This window comes from Limanda limanda, chromosome 16 (assembly GCF_963576545.1).
Source record: "Limanda limanda chromosome 16, fLimLim1.1, whole genome shotgun sequence".
In the NCBI taxonomy this organism is placed as follows: domain Eukaryota; kingdom Metazoa; phylum Chordata; class Actinopteri; order Pleuronectiformes; family Pleuronectidae; genus Limanda; species Limanda limanda.
In genome coordinates this window covers 21,647,149-21,659,512 of record NC_083651.1, presented here as the reverse complement: position 1 = coordinate 21,659,512, position 12,364 = coordinate 21,647,149, and the positions used below count along the sequence as shown (strand labels likewise).

The 12,364-nt window shown below is 40.1% G+C and overlaps 1 protein-coding gene across 1 annotated transcript in view; it reads left to right on the top strand.

Moving 5' to 3' along the window:
• asic4a (acid-sensing (proton-gated) ion channel family member 4a) overlaps window positions 1-11,059 on the top strand; it is a 74,555-nt gene extending 63,496 nt beyond the window's left edge. The window contains exons 3-10 of the mRNA XM_061088901.1: window positions 90-217; window positions 349-502; window positions 5,129-5,182; window positions 7,832-7,985; window positions 9,212-9,303; window positions 9,437-9,516; window positions 10,059-10,169; window positions 10,934-11,059. Coding sequence (XP_060944884.1) covers window positions 90-217; window positions 349-502; window positions 5,129-5,182; window positions 7,832-7,985; window positions 9,212-9,303; window positions 9,437-9,516; window positions 10,059-10,169; window positions 10,934-11,059 — 899 coding nt within the window. The remainder of the gene's footprint in view (window positions 1-89; window positions 218-348; window positions 503-5,128; window positions 5,183-7,831; window positions 7,986-9,211; window positions 9,304-9,436; window positions 9,517-10,058; window positions 10,170-10,933) is intronic.
• The last annotated feature ends 1,305 nt before the right edge of the window (window positions 11,060-12,364 follow it).

Here is a 12,364-nt window from a genome sequence, read left to right as displayed (position 1 = left end):
TGAGTCCAGGCTGTCAGATGAGGCAGCAATCTGAAATTCCCTTGTACTCTCCCCTTTGCAACGCTCTGAGCTCTTGTTTCATCCCGAAGATGAGACGTCCCTGGAGGCCGGCATACGAGTTCAGATCCACAGTCAAGACGAGCCTCCCTACATCCACCAGCTGGGCTTCGGCGTCTCTCCGGGCTTCCAGACCTTTGTTTCATGTCAGGAGCAGAGGGTAGGTCTTCTTCATCAAATGCACACCTGCCTCCCCATCTCCCTTCCCCCCACCAGCAGATTACTGCTTTTCCTGAGACCGTTCACCCCTGATGGTTGAGGCCGGGGTCTAATAAATCTCTGTGTGCTTAGCTGACCTACCTGCCCCAGCCCTGGGGGAACTGCCGCTCCACCAGCAAGGAGAAGTTCCCAGGATACGACACGTACAGCATCAGCGCCTGTCGCCTGCTCTGCGAGACCAACGAGGTCCTGCGCGTTTGCAACTGCAGAATGGTTCACATGCCTGGTAAGAACATCCCCTACAATATTAGAATTTGTGCACATAAATTACAAATGCACTCAATTTAATATATAATCATGATGTACTAGTATTAGTTGTATCCACGCTCTCAAATTATGTCCTGTTACTATAACAACTGGAAAAACAGGGAAGCACTAGAACGAGACACAGGAGAGAACATATCTCCAGCCAGGCCGAAAAAATCCGTCACACAATCCCAAGTTGGTCTCTAATTATGCATTCGTACCCAAATGTAATGATTTCTTGTCAGGCCTGTGCCCTGTACCAAGTTCGATGGAAAACGGTTGAGTAATTATTGTGTAAACCTGCTAATAAAGAATAAAGAATGACACCCAGAGAGTGCACATCTCCCCGAGGCCCAGCAGGCCCCTTATTAAAACCACATTTAAATTCACTACATCCAGATATATATTTTATTTTGGGATCTGCACCACATTCAAGATCCATGAATTATTCTCTGGGAAAAATCACAAAATGTTTTTTAATGAACGTTTAATGATGTGAAAAGGAATTCTTGCATCCACTCAAACTGAATATAGGGTCATGGACCGACCCTCCAAAGTTGGAGTAGTTTTTGCATCCTCTTGCAAACAAACACACGCAGATAAAACTTGGGGGATTTAATAATAAACGTAGGAACACAGATCCTGTGGCAACCTTGAGATCATAAAATAGCCTTTTCACAGTGACAAATCTTATATTTGGAGATTTAACAAATTCTCCATCGGTCAGTGGCTTCCTGGTTTTCCCTGTTTTAACAGTGTGTGGTCTTGTGTGATTGAAAAAGCAGAAGGCCAACTATTTACATGATATTACCCACTGAGCTGATCTAGTCATCATATTTGGCCCACTTGCAAACATTCCTACACAGATATAATTTGTGCTGCCACACAGCCGACCCCGATGCTTGATATCTGCAGAGGGATGTTCCTCAGCAGTGCTGCCAGCGACTCATCAAACTCAAATCAAAATTAGTTCGTTTAGTTATTCATTTTTTGGCTTATTTATCTCAGCTGTTTGTGAATTACTCTGTTGTGATATTCATGTGGCAGAAAGCAAATCAGTGTCTAATCTTTGTTTAAATAATCCGGTTTGATTTCATCTTTAGAGAAATGGAAACATAAATTGGCCCAGTCTAGTATAAGGAATCAGTGACAGTATTTGATATTAAAATATAACTACATGAAGCGGTGAGGGAATTCCTCTTTCACTGACTGACTGAAATACATGCAGACAATTTTAACTCAGTGTTTTTACTATAACATGAAAAACCTTTATATATATAACTCTATATGTATATTACTGAAATATGATTCAACCATGTATTAAATCATGATTATTGGCATCGTAGAAAGCCGACACACGCGTCATTTTAGTTTTGCAGTTGTCTCTGTTCCGCTTGTTGTAAAGTGAGTCTGGTAAAACACAAAGTTAGATGTCTGGACACGGTGTGTCATCATAGCCACTGTACATGAAGTCAGAGAGTTGAATCACTGAATTCAAGCTGTTTGACTGACGTGTCTAACGAGTCGCCATGTTTAGAGAGGCAGCGTTTGAAGTGAAGGCATGAAACCCACAATGAACGCATGACTCACTTCCATTTCCATATTTACACAGTGCACCGGACATTTGCGACTCTATTTAGCACAGCTAGAAATAAGAAGATATATTGAGAACACAGTGTCAAAAGTTTGCTCTAAGGTGGTTTTGATATTGTAGAGTTTTAACAAAGGAAAATCTCTTACAAGGCATTACCGTACATATATAAGTGTTGGTGTGTGTGTGTTCTTTTTTGTTGCCTATTTTATTCTATTTTATACTTTCACGTATTCTCTTGTCTACCTCATTCTGCTGCTGTTATTAGTCATTTCCTGGCATGTGATCAGAAAAGTTCAACTTAACTTAATGTAGCGTCTGATGTGTCTAACATTCGTGCAAACCCCGCTTCCCAACCTAATACATCTCATAAAAACTCCTGTTTCATCAATTAGCTGTGGTAGGAGAAGTGCACCCCTTTCAAAAAATATTCTTCATTGCAACAATTTTTCAAACGTATGAGACAAGTTAAAAAAAAGGGGAAACTTTGGAATGAACAGATAGTGAGGAATGTTCCCAGAGCAGAGGTGTTTATGGGGCGGCAGAACCACTTTACCTCCCATGATGATGTATTACATCAGATATGATATTTATTATATCAGATATATTAAACGCTGAAGATTTTCCAGGCCATTTGCCCATTGTAGCTTTGGGAGAGGCCTTCGGGCGCTCGCATTCGTTTACTGAAATTATCAGCAGTGAATACAATTTACTGTTGCATATTAAGTGCATTGAAATTCCTTCAGTGGGTTCCAGGGAGCAATTGGTTCTAAAGCTCGCCAGGGAGCACGAGGCTGAACCGAGAATTGAAAATATTTTTAAACCCTCGATGTGACAACACAGTGTCAATGGAAAATCAAGAGACCAATGCCTTTTACAATTCACAGTACAGATCTTCTTTCTCCTCTGTGGAGCGGTGTTAAATCTCTGCTACAGATTTGTGTTACTCAGATTTATACATTAATAACGTTTGTTTTTGAGGAGACAGCTCAAATGTTTGTAATTCGTTTCTCCGTTTCTGTATCGCACTCACTTACATAATCCAGCAGCTGTTTACAGTCGACTCGACATGGCAGCAGATTCTCATTACGTGCATGAGCATGAAACCACACAGTCGGCTGCTTCTCGTTTTTCAGCCTGTTTGACTTCTGTCGTTGTCTTTTCATAGCTTTGTTGTGTGTTTGTTTTCTCGCCATGTAAACAACTGAACCAAGTTATGTTTTTCACAAGTCACAGTTATGTTTCATCCTTGTCCGTTTGCTGGCTGGTTTATTTTTTGTCAACAGGATTATCAACTATCCAATCAATCTAATTAAATGTGTATAGCCCATAACAAATCACAATGCGCAGCATAGGGCCTAATGTGGTCCTACATCCTCTACTACCAAAAAATACGCTAAAAAATTAATTTGAACATTACTGATTGATGGATTTGTTTACTAATTTATTCATTTATTAAAGGATTATGCAAAATAACTTTCACATATATTTATATCATATCATATTATACAATCAAAGGGGCGGATCCCTTTTTTATTAGGGTCTTTAACATGCAAGATTTTTGAAATTTTCACCAATTTCCCAGGTAATGATAAATATTTTTTAAATCTGGCATATTTAGGGGACTGATATTTATGAATGTGTGCAATGTGCAGCTTTATTGAATTTTAAGTTTGGGTTGGTGCATTGATTCTAAAATACTTTGTTGAAACTCTCCCGATAGACATGTCTGTCGCCCTCGCGGGACTGTAATAATAAAACCTGTCCGTCACTAACTCACCTACCTACCTGTGCAAGTGAGTCACGGAAAAGTCGGCTTCTAGCTGTTGTTAGTCAAGGCACAATTATTTGATTTGGGGGTGTAGCTTTGAGGAGAGGACCAATAGGAGGGAGTGGAAGGTATTGGTGGCATATTTACGGAATAGCCTGCTCTTGCTAGTTTTCCAGGATTACCAACCCTAGCTTTAAGGGGACTGTCGGTGGAGGTATGTGCTCTACTTAGTGCCATTCACTTGTTTTTCTTTCATTCTAATGTTATTACCTCCATCTTGAAGATTATGTTTTCAGAGTCATGTGTGTAAACATGTATGTTAACTGGGTATCACATATTCACAAATTACTAAAATGTAAGTTCAGACCAAGGAGCAAGCCGTCACAGTTGGAAGTGGGGTTCACCAGCATGTGGCCGATAATAAAATAATAAAACATTTGATGCTTTCGCACATAACTCCTGCACTCTGAGGCATAGAAGCAAAACTGTGTTTCCCCCGATTTTTCAGTTCCAGTTAAATATTTTAGTGTTCCACCCTATTTCTATATTTGGATGACCACCCAAAAAAACACTATTAAGTTGCTCTTGCTCTTGATATGTAGACAGCATACACAGACACTCCACTGCTTCTGCCTCCACACTCAAAATAGAAAAGAAATATGTCTTTAAATCAGTAAAGTTTCACGATAATTTATTTAGCTTTAAAGCAATGCATTTTTACTTTTCAAGAAAATGTCTAACCATAAAAATGATAGAGAAAGACTAAATGAGGGCAAAAGTGGCTGAAAGACTCATGAGATATTGTTTCTCTGAGTAATAATTAACATTTCTTAGTAACAGGGACGGAGTCGTCCACAAAACATTAACTCACGGACATTTCACACACAGACAAACACACCTCTGCCAATTAATAATGCTTCTGATGAATACCTGTCATTAATGGTGAGTCCAATATGTGTGTCTGCAATAAAGTGACTCATTGATTGGATTTTAAAGACCTTCTAAATATGCCTCGCGGGTGGAGCCAGCATGCTCCATTTCTCAGTGCAATCAAGGACAGACGTCCAAGATGGTCCAGTCTCTCTGAATGGAAGTCGTTCTCGGCGTGTGTCTGCCGTCATTTGGAGATGAATGATAAGCTGCGGAATGTTGTTCACAGCCGCGGCTCCTCATCGCAGCAGACACGGGTCACTGATCATTTTGTTTCTGATTGATCAGACTCATTTTCTGTTCTCCCTCCCCAGGAACCGCAGATATCTGCCCGCCCAGTAAAATCTACTGTGTTGACAAAGCACTCGGTAAGAAACAATCTCCCTTCATTTCTTTTCTCATTACAATAGATAGGAAATGGAAACACAATCAGTAAATATGATAAGGATTTTTTTTTCTTCTGTCATACAAATACCTGCAGGTAGACGAGATATTTTCAAATGACTTTTCCCCAGTGTCATTTAGTCACTTTCATGCGTGATGGCTGTGCCGCCACTATTGTTGAACTGTTCATAATTAACAGACGCTCCATCGCTGAAGATCTGCTCCCCCCCCCCCCCTTCACCCTCAGCCCTTTGACTCCATCCCCACTCCGCTCCACCACATGCTGAATGAACGAAGGGGCCTTAGTTTCAAAGGCATTACAGTCGCAGTTAAAAGGGACATTTTTATGGGGATGGCAGACATATAAGTACAATTATCATCTCCCGGCCAAATAAGCCAGAAATTTAATTATGCCGCTCTTTGCTGAATTCAAACCCCATTTAAAATATGGCTGAGTGAAATCTTAGATATATCTCACAAGAATGAGTGGCTCGTATTCATGTCGGTCTGATTACTGAATCAAATAATGTGGATAAATTCCCCCTCATTGAAAGGTAATAGATTAAAATTTAATTTATATATTTATATTCTTCTTACATCAGACTGAGAATAGGTGCCACCGTGCTCATGCGTACAAATTATCTTATTGTTTGAGTTATAAAATACATAAATCATCAAATTATAATTACTTGCTTACACTGCCTGTTTGATGTTTGGACTGAATGCATTGAGAATTTAAAAAGAGAGATATAAAAAAAATCTATTAACCCTCCTGTGTACATAGTATTGCTTTAGAATTAGAATTTGGATATGAATGAATTTCCTACTGTGTAAGCAGTTCATGTCTGCATGGTAATTGGTTGAAAGCTAAGTTTGCCCTCGGCCTCACTTTACTGCACTTCATTGTTTATTCTCTGAGCAAATGCTGTAATTAAATTATTGTTACTACAGTCGCTGCCCAATAAAGTCTGACATTACCTGACATTTTGTGAAACATATTGTCCATGAAATGATTTTGTAAACCAATTCATTCTTTATGAACTATAATTAATTTGTTACATCACAATTATCAATACACTTCACTGCTAGTCATTTCCTGGCCCTGGAATTACATTTAAAGGTCTGTCGTGAGTGGGATTTAAGTGGATCTATTGGCAGAAATGGAAAATAATACTTGTGATTACTATGTTATTTGTGTGTAATCACCCACCATTAAGAATGATTGTGCTTTTGTTACCTTAGAATGAGCTCCATCTACATAATCCTACATAAGCACAAATTCCACCATGTTGCACTAACTTCTTTCTACACTAGAATAATGTACAAACCAAGCGTTGGCTCTATTGAGGCCGTTTGACTTTTCTGTGATACCTGAGAAACCCCTGAAGATTCTCCAGCCTCCTTTTAACTTCCTTCGAGGGCCATTCATAATAATTGAGTGCATATATTGTACTAATCTCTCTGATGCGATGGCCGGAAGCTCCTGAAAACTCTCACCAAATGCCTGAAGGAGTTTTGCAAACTCTCAAGCATATTCTATTACTCTTTCAGAGTAAGAAAACACACAGTGGTGCTACGGTTAAAGTGGCACCTTTCTTCAATATACAATTCAGCAGTGATGACAGTCACAAAAATGACTAGTTGTGTTTTCTAAGTTGTTTTTCCTGCAGCATTTTCAGTGTCTTCTTCTCAATAACTTGAAAACGAATCCTGCAACTTTCTTTTCAGTCACCTGTTAGTTGCAATCTGCACCCTGACCACAAGATGTCATTACATCCTATACACTGAATCTTTATTGATGCTGAGGGCTGACACAAAATCTGCTTCTCTTTGTACTATAACATAATATATACTCTACGTACTGTTGCCGTGGTAACAGTCTTATTTACTTCATGCCTATATTTAGTTAGTGCATTCAGCTGTTGACTGGCTTGGCCCCATGTAAAAAAACACACTTACAACCAATTAGAAACATTTGCACAGTTATAGCTTTTGTGATCAGGGTATGAAATATATTAACCTACAACTTTAAAGCTATTTTTTATATATATATTTTTACAATGGTTCAAGTGATTGTGTGATTTGAAAAAAGTATAAAATAGAGACAAACAGATAATTATCACCTGACCGCGCTGACCCACCGCTTTAAATGTAAGCACCTTTTAGCCTGTTTGAGTTTAATAGCCGACAACCTAACTATTTAGGCTCGAGCCTAACCCGCCTAACACCAAACGCTACATTGCCAAAGTTAGCAACTACCTGATTCTTTTTTTTCTTGAAAAGGGGGTGGAGACCAAAACAGAGCTAAAAAGACGAATAGCTGATCAGAAACATGACTCCAAATGAACACTGATGCTGCTCAGTATCTCGGGATGAGTAAACAGACGACCATTTACTAACAACCATAAAAACTTAAATAACATGTACAGAGTTTACAGCTTGTTCTGCTGCCCCCAGGGAACTATAAACCTTCCCCACTCCTGTCAGACACTCATTCTCCACATATTTTTCTTTGTTGAAGATGGTTGTTTTTTCTATAGACACTGTGGTAGGTTTCTCGTGACCACCACATATCACACACTGAAACTGACCGATTAAATATCTGTAAAATCACTTTTTCCATTGTGCTGCAGCACAGCAACAGAAGAACACAGGGGAAAGCTGTCCATGCGAGACGCCCTGTAATCTCACCCGCTACGGTAAAGAGCTCTCCATGGTTAAAATCCCCAGCAAGGGCTCGGCTCGCTATCTCTCCAGGAAATACGACAAGACGGAGGACTACATCAGGTACGACAGGGAACCATCAACACGACTTAACTCACTTATGAGCAGTGGTGTTCAATAAAAAGGGTCATAAACTATGACCTCTAGTCTGTAATCACAAACAAACAACCATCAATATAAACAACAATCAGTCACACAAGCATCAAGCGTTTCCGTTTAGTTCAGTAATAGGAAGTTGATTGTCAGACACAAGACTATACAGGTTTTGTTTTTTTCATTTAATCTTAAAATGGTAAATATAGATTTCTCCTTTTTGTCATATTTTCTTGAAATTTGGTGGGAGGGTGGGGGGGGGGGGGTTATGGACCAAGGACAAAGGGACAGAACCAGAAGTTTTCAACGCTTTCTCCAACATTTGCATCGAAAATAGTGACTCATCTCTGCATATTTTAGTCCATCTGTTTGTCCATTGAACACAAAAATAAAACTTATAAAACTACCTAAACCTAAAACTACTTTTAACCTGTAAATTGCAGGTGATTTTAGTGCCACCATTGCACTACAACTGTAATGTAACATAACACAATCATTAAAATGTTTATTCTTGACCTTTAAAGTAGTAGGATGTTATAACCGTAACACTATGTCTGCTCACTTTATTTTATGGGGCTTATTCAGCATCTGCCCTCGACTCTGCACGGATAAGTGAACACCATCTGATGACAGCTATGAAATGCAGCTAAGATTATGTTTATTTTGACCTAAGGTGTAATGACCATCATAACTCTCCCCCCACTTGCAGGGCTTTAACTTTGTTCTCCAATACATCTTATGAAGCATTTGTTTATATTTTGGTTCAATGAATTCAGTGCACTAACAATGTGTGCTTATACTCTAATTCCTGTCTGTGCCTAATCATCGGGGGTACGTGCAATAACGCAAAGACTCCTAAACCAAAGAGCTGATGATGCTTCTCACACTTAATTTTGCCAGACTTTCTAAATCCAAAGAGATCAGAGTCGGGGGAAGTGACGGAGCACGCTGTCAGTGCTTCTTTCTGCTCGTCTCAGTTTAAACCCTGAAACACCTCATTATCTCACGGTCGCTGGTTAGGTCTGTGCAAAGCGCTGTCGGCCTGACAATCTCATCATTGCAATTTACAGCGAGCATAAAGATGACTTGGTTCGGTATTTCTTTTTCCAAAATAAAGTGTTAGATTTGTAGAAAATGATAGAAATCACCATGTTTTTTTGTTTTCTGCTCCATTCACTCTCCACTTGTTTTTCCAGAGACAACTTCCTGGTCTTGGACATCTTCTTTGAAGCGCTGAACTATGAAACAATTGAGCAAAAGAAAGCCTACGATGTTGCAGGTTTATTAGGTAAGTTTCCTGAATATCATGTAGACTCGCTGGTGAGAGTGAAAGGTGTTGTTATTATAGCAGCGGCCCTCACTTTCCGTCGCAATTAGCAGGAAAACAATGTGTCCATTGTGCAAGTACTCTTTCTTTCCAGGTGACATCGGGGGACAGATGGGCTTATTCATCGGAGCCAGCATCCTGACAATCTTAGAAATCCTGGATTATATATACGAGGTACTGTCCCCACACGGCAGCCGGTCACAATATGAATTCAGACCCACAGTAGCGGATGATTAATAATAATTAGCAGCTATTGTCCTGCTTGTGTACCAAGCAACAGTCGCTATTTACAAAACACATTAGTGCTCCCTCATTTATTCAAGTTTTCCTCAATATCGACTTTGTTTGTTTTTTTGTAAATGTTAATCGCTGAGCGTGTTCGTGTGTGTCAGTGTTCTTTCCAGACGTAATCCTCAGAATGTTACCACTTATTATACAGGTGAGGAGTTTCATTTGATTTACAGGCAGGAGAAGCTAATATCCGCTCACTCGGGTGTGTGTTGAGGACATGCCACTAACTCCTGCCTCAGCTGATTCCTCTTAAAACCTGCTGCCTGCTAAGTGATACACATGTATGAATAAAGCCCAGTCAGAGGTGGTGGTGATGGTGGTGGGGGGGCTGACTTTAATGCAGACTTCATAGTGAATAAACTCCTAACTCTGCTGCGTCTCTTATCTCCCTCCCTCGTCTCTGCTCGTCCTCCGGGGGAAACCAGGGGATGAAGCAGCGGCTACGGCGTCTGCTGCGACCGCCTAAAGAGGAGAAGAAGAGCAAGCCGCAGACCACCACAGTAGCAACAGTGGGCCTGGAGGAACTGAAAGCGAAGGTGCAGCACGTGCATATTGTACCACAACAAATGATCGCATTGTTTTCATGCCTCCACTTTCCCTGCGTCATTGTAGCTGCTGTGGCTGCATTTAAAAATGATGAGGAGAAAAGAAATCAGGGAAAAGCTAATTAATGTTTTTCCACTCATGAAATAATGAAGAGTGTAATGCTCCTAATTAATCTCCCCTGGAGCTCGCAGTTGTCTAACACAACTTTATCTGCGATGCTTATTTCGTATTATTAGATTTCATGTCTCACATCTAACCACAGCTCCACAGAACAAAACAGGGTTTTTCCTTTTTAATCAAGTCCGCCAGAGGCCCTAGAAAGGCAATCTGTTTATTACCATTCAATTATTACAGTCCTGATTCAGTTAAGCTTTAAGACTTTGGCTCAGATCAAATTTCACTGTTCAGTTTAGTAGTCGCCACACAATTAGCTCAGAGTACGAGCAGAGAGAACCCAGTATCATTTAAAAAATGTGTTAGCAATGAAAATGAAAATGACATATTAATTCTGTTAAGATTCAGATAGGACGGAATTACCCTCTCTGTTAATGTAAAATACACAGTAATATATATGTGTGTGTGTGTGTGTGTGTGTGTGTGGGAGAGAGAGAGAGAGAGAGAGAGAGAGAGAGAGAGAGAGAGAGAGAGAGAGAGAGAGAGAGAGAGAGAGAGAGCATAGCAGTAGTCCAAAAATGTTGAGACATTTTAAAACACAAAAACATTTCTTCTCTAAAAGTCTCCCTCCCTCCAACAGGAACCTCATGACGTGACTCGGACTCACCCGGAGGGGGCGTACGCCAACACGATTCTCCCCAATCACCACCTCCCTCACCACCATCACACTGGACACCACGGCGTGTTTGAGGACTTCGCTTGCTAGAGCCCAACCAACGTTCCCAGTCCTGGTGACAACAAAAGATACGAGCTGCCTGTGAGATTCATCACCGAACCTCGGCGTCTTCGCCACTCCTTTGCTGTCACCAGTGAAGAGCTACAGCCAAAGTCAGACAGCCGAGCTGTGCTGCTAACAAACCACTTGTATTTGCAGTATGTAGGCACAAAAATGGACACAGCTTTTTTCTGTCCTCTCTTTCTTTCTCTCCGTCTCTCTCCCTCTCCCTCTCTGGATGGGACCCCTCTCAGCGTTGCCCTGCTTCACGTAAGAAGTCCAGGCGATTTGTGATTTCAGGACCAATTTTCGGTACATGATCACCTCAAGGGAACAAGCTGAGGACTGCATGTCACCTTGATCCAGTTTATAATCAAAAAAAAAAGGGAAATATGATTTATTTATTCAGCTTACATCTCTCTTTTTTTCTGTCTGAATCCCTCCTTCATCTCTTCTTAAACTATTCCTCCTCTTTCTTGGATTAGAAAAACACACTGTATCATACCAATTCATCTCACATTATAAATTATGTAATTATTTAAAGAGAAACTATTATCTATATGTTCTATATTGTATACGAGATGAGAATACTTGAGTAAGCAAATCTTCTTCGTGTTAAATCCATCAAAAAGTACGAGGTGGGGGGGGTATTTAGGTTGAAATGTATGACCTCGGCCTAGAATGTGCTAGAAGCATCTTTCCACATGATACACTTTGTCTGGTTGTGGTTGAGGTGTTAGACAGTAGCGCTGTACTTGTACATAAAGTCCAACTTTAAAATGAGAAAGTTCTAAAAGTTTGAATCGTCGTTGTTTATATTCAGTTGATATATGACTTAGGTAAGTTTAATTTTAGTCATTTATACATTTTAGGGAAAAGACTTTTGTACGACAATAGGAATCACGATTGTAGCAATTTCTGTACACTTAAAATCTGCAGATATGTCAGAGTGCCACTCATCAGTAACTTTTGCCGGGGTGAACAGATCATGTCTGTTATTCACCTTCTGTTTGTGTGTCACCTGAACATTTTAACATACAAGTCGGCTGCCTATGGACGAGGAACGGGTGATAGTTTCCGTTCTAACTTATTCCAATCAATTCTCACTTTGGCTAGCATCATAACTTTAAGCTGACTGAAGAAATAAGAAATGTATTTTTTTGCCAAGTCATCTTCCTCAGCTGTGGGCCAGAACCACTGTATAAAAGCGTCGCAGCTTTTTACAGTGTCGACCTGGCATCTGTGTGTTTTTGTCTGCATGTGCACTTTAACATTTTGCACACACGACTGAGCACA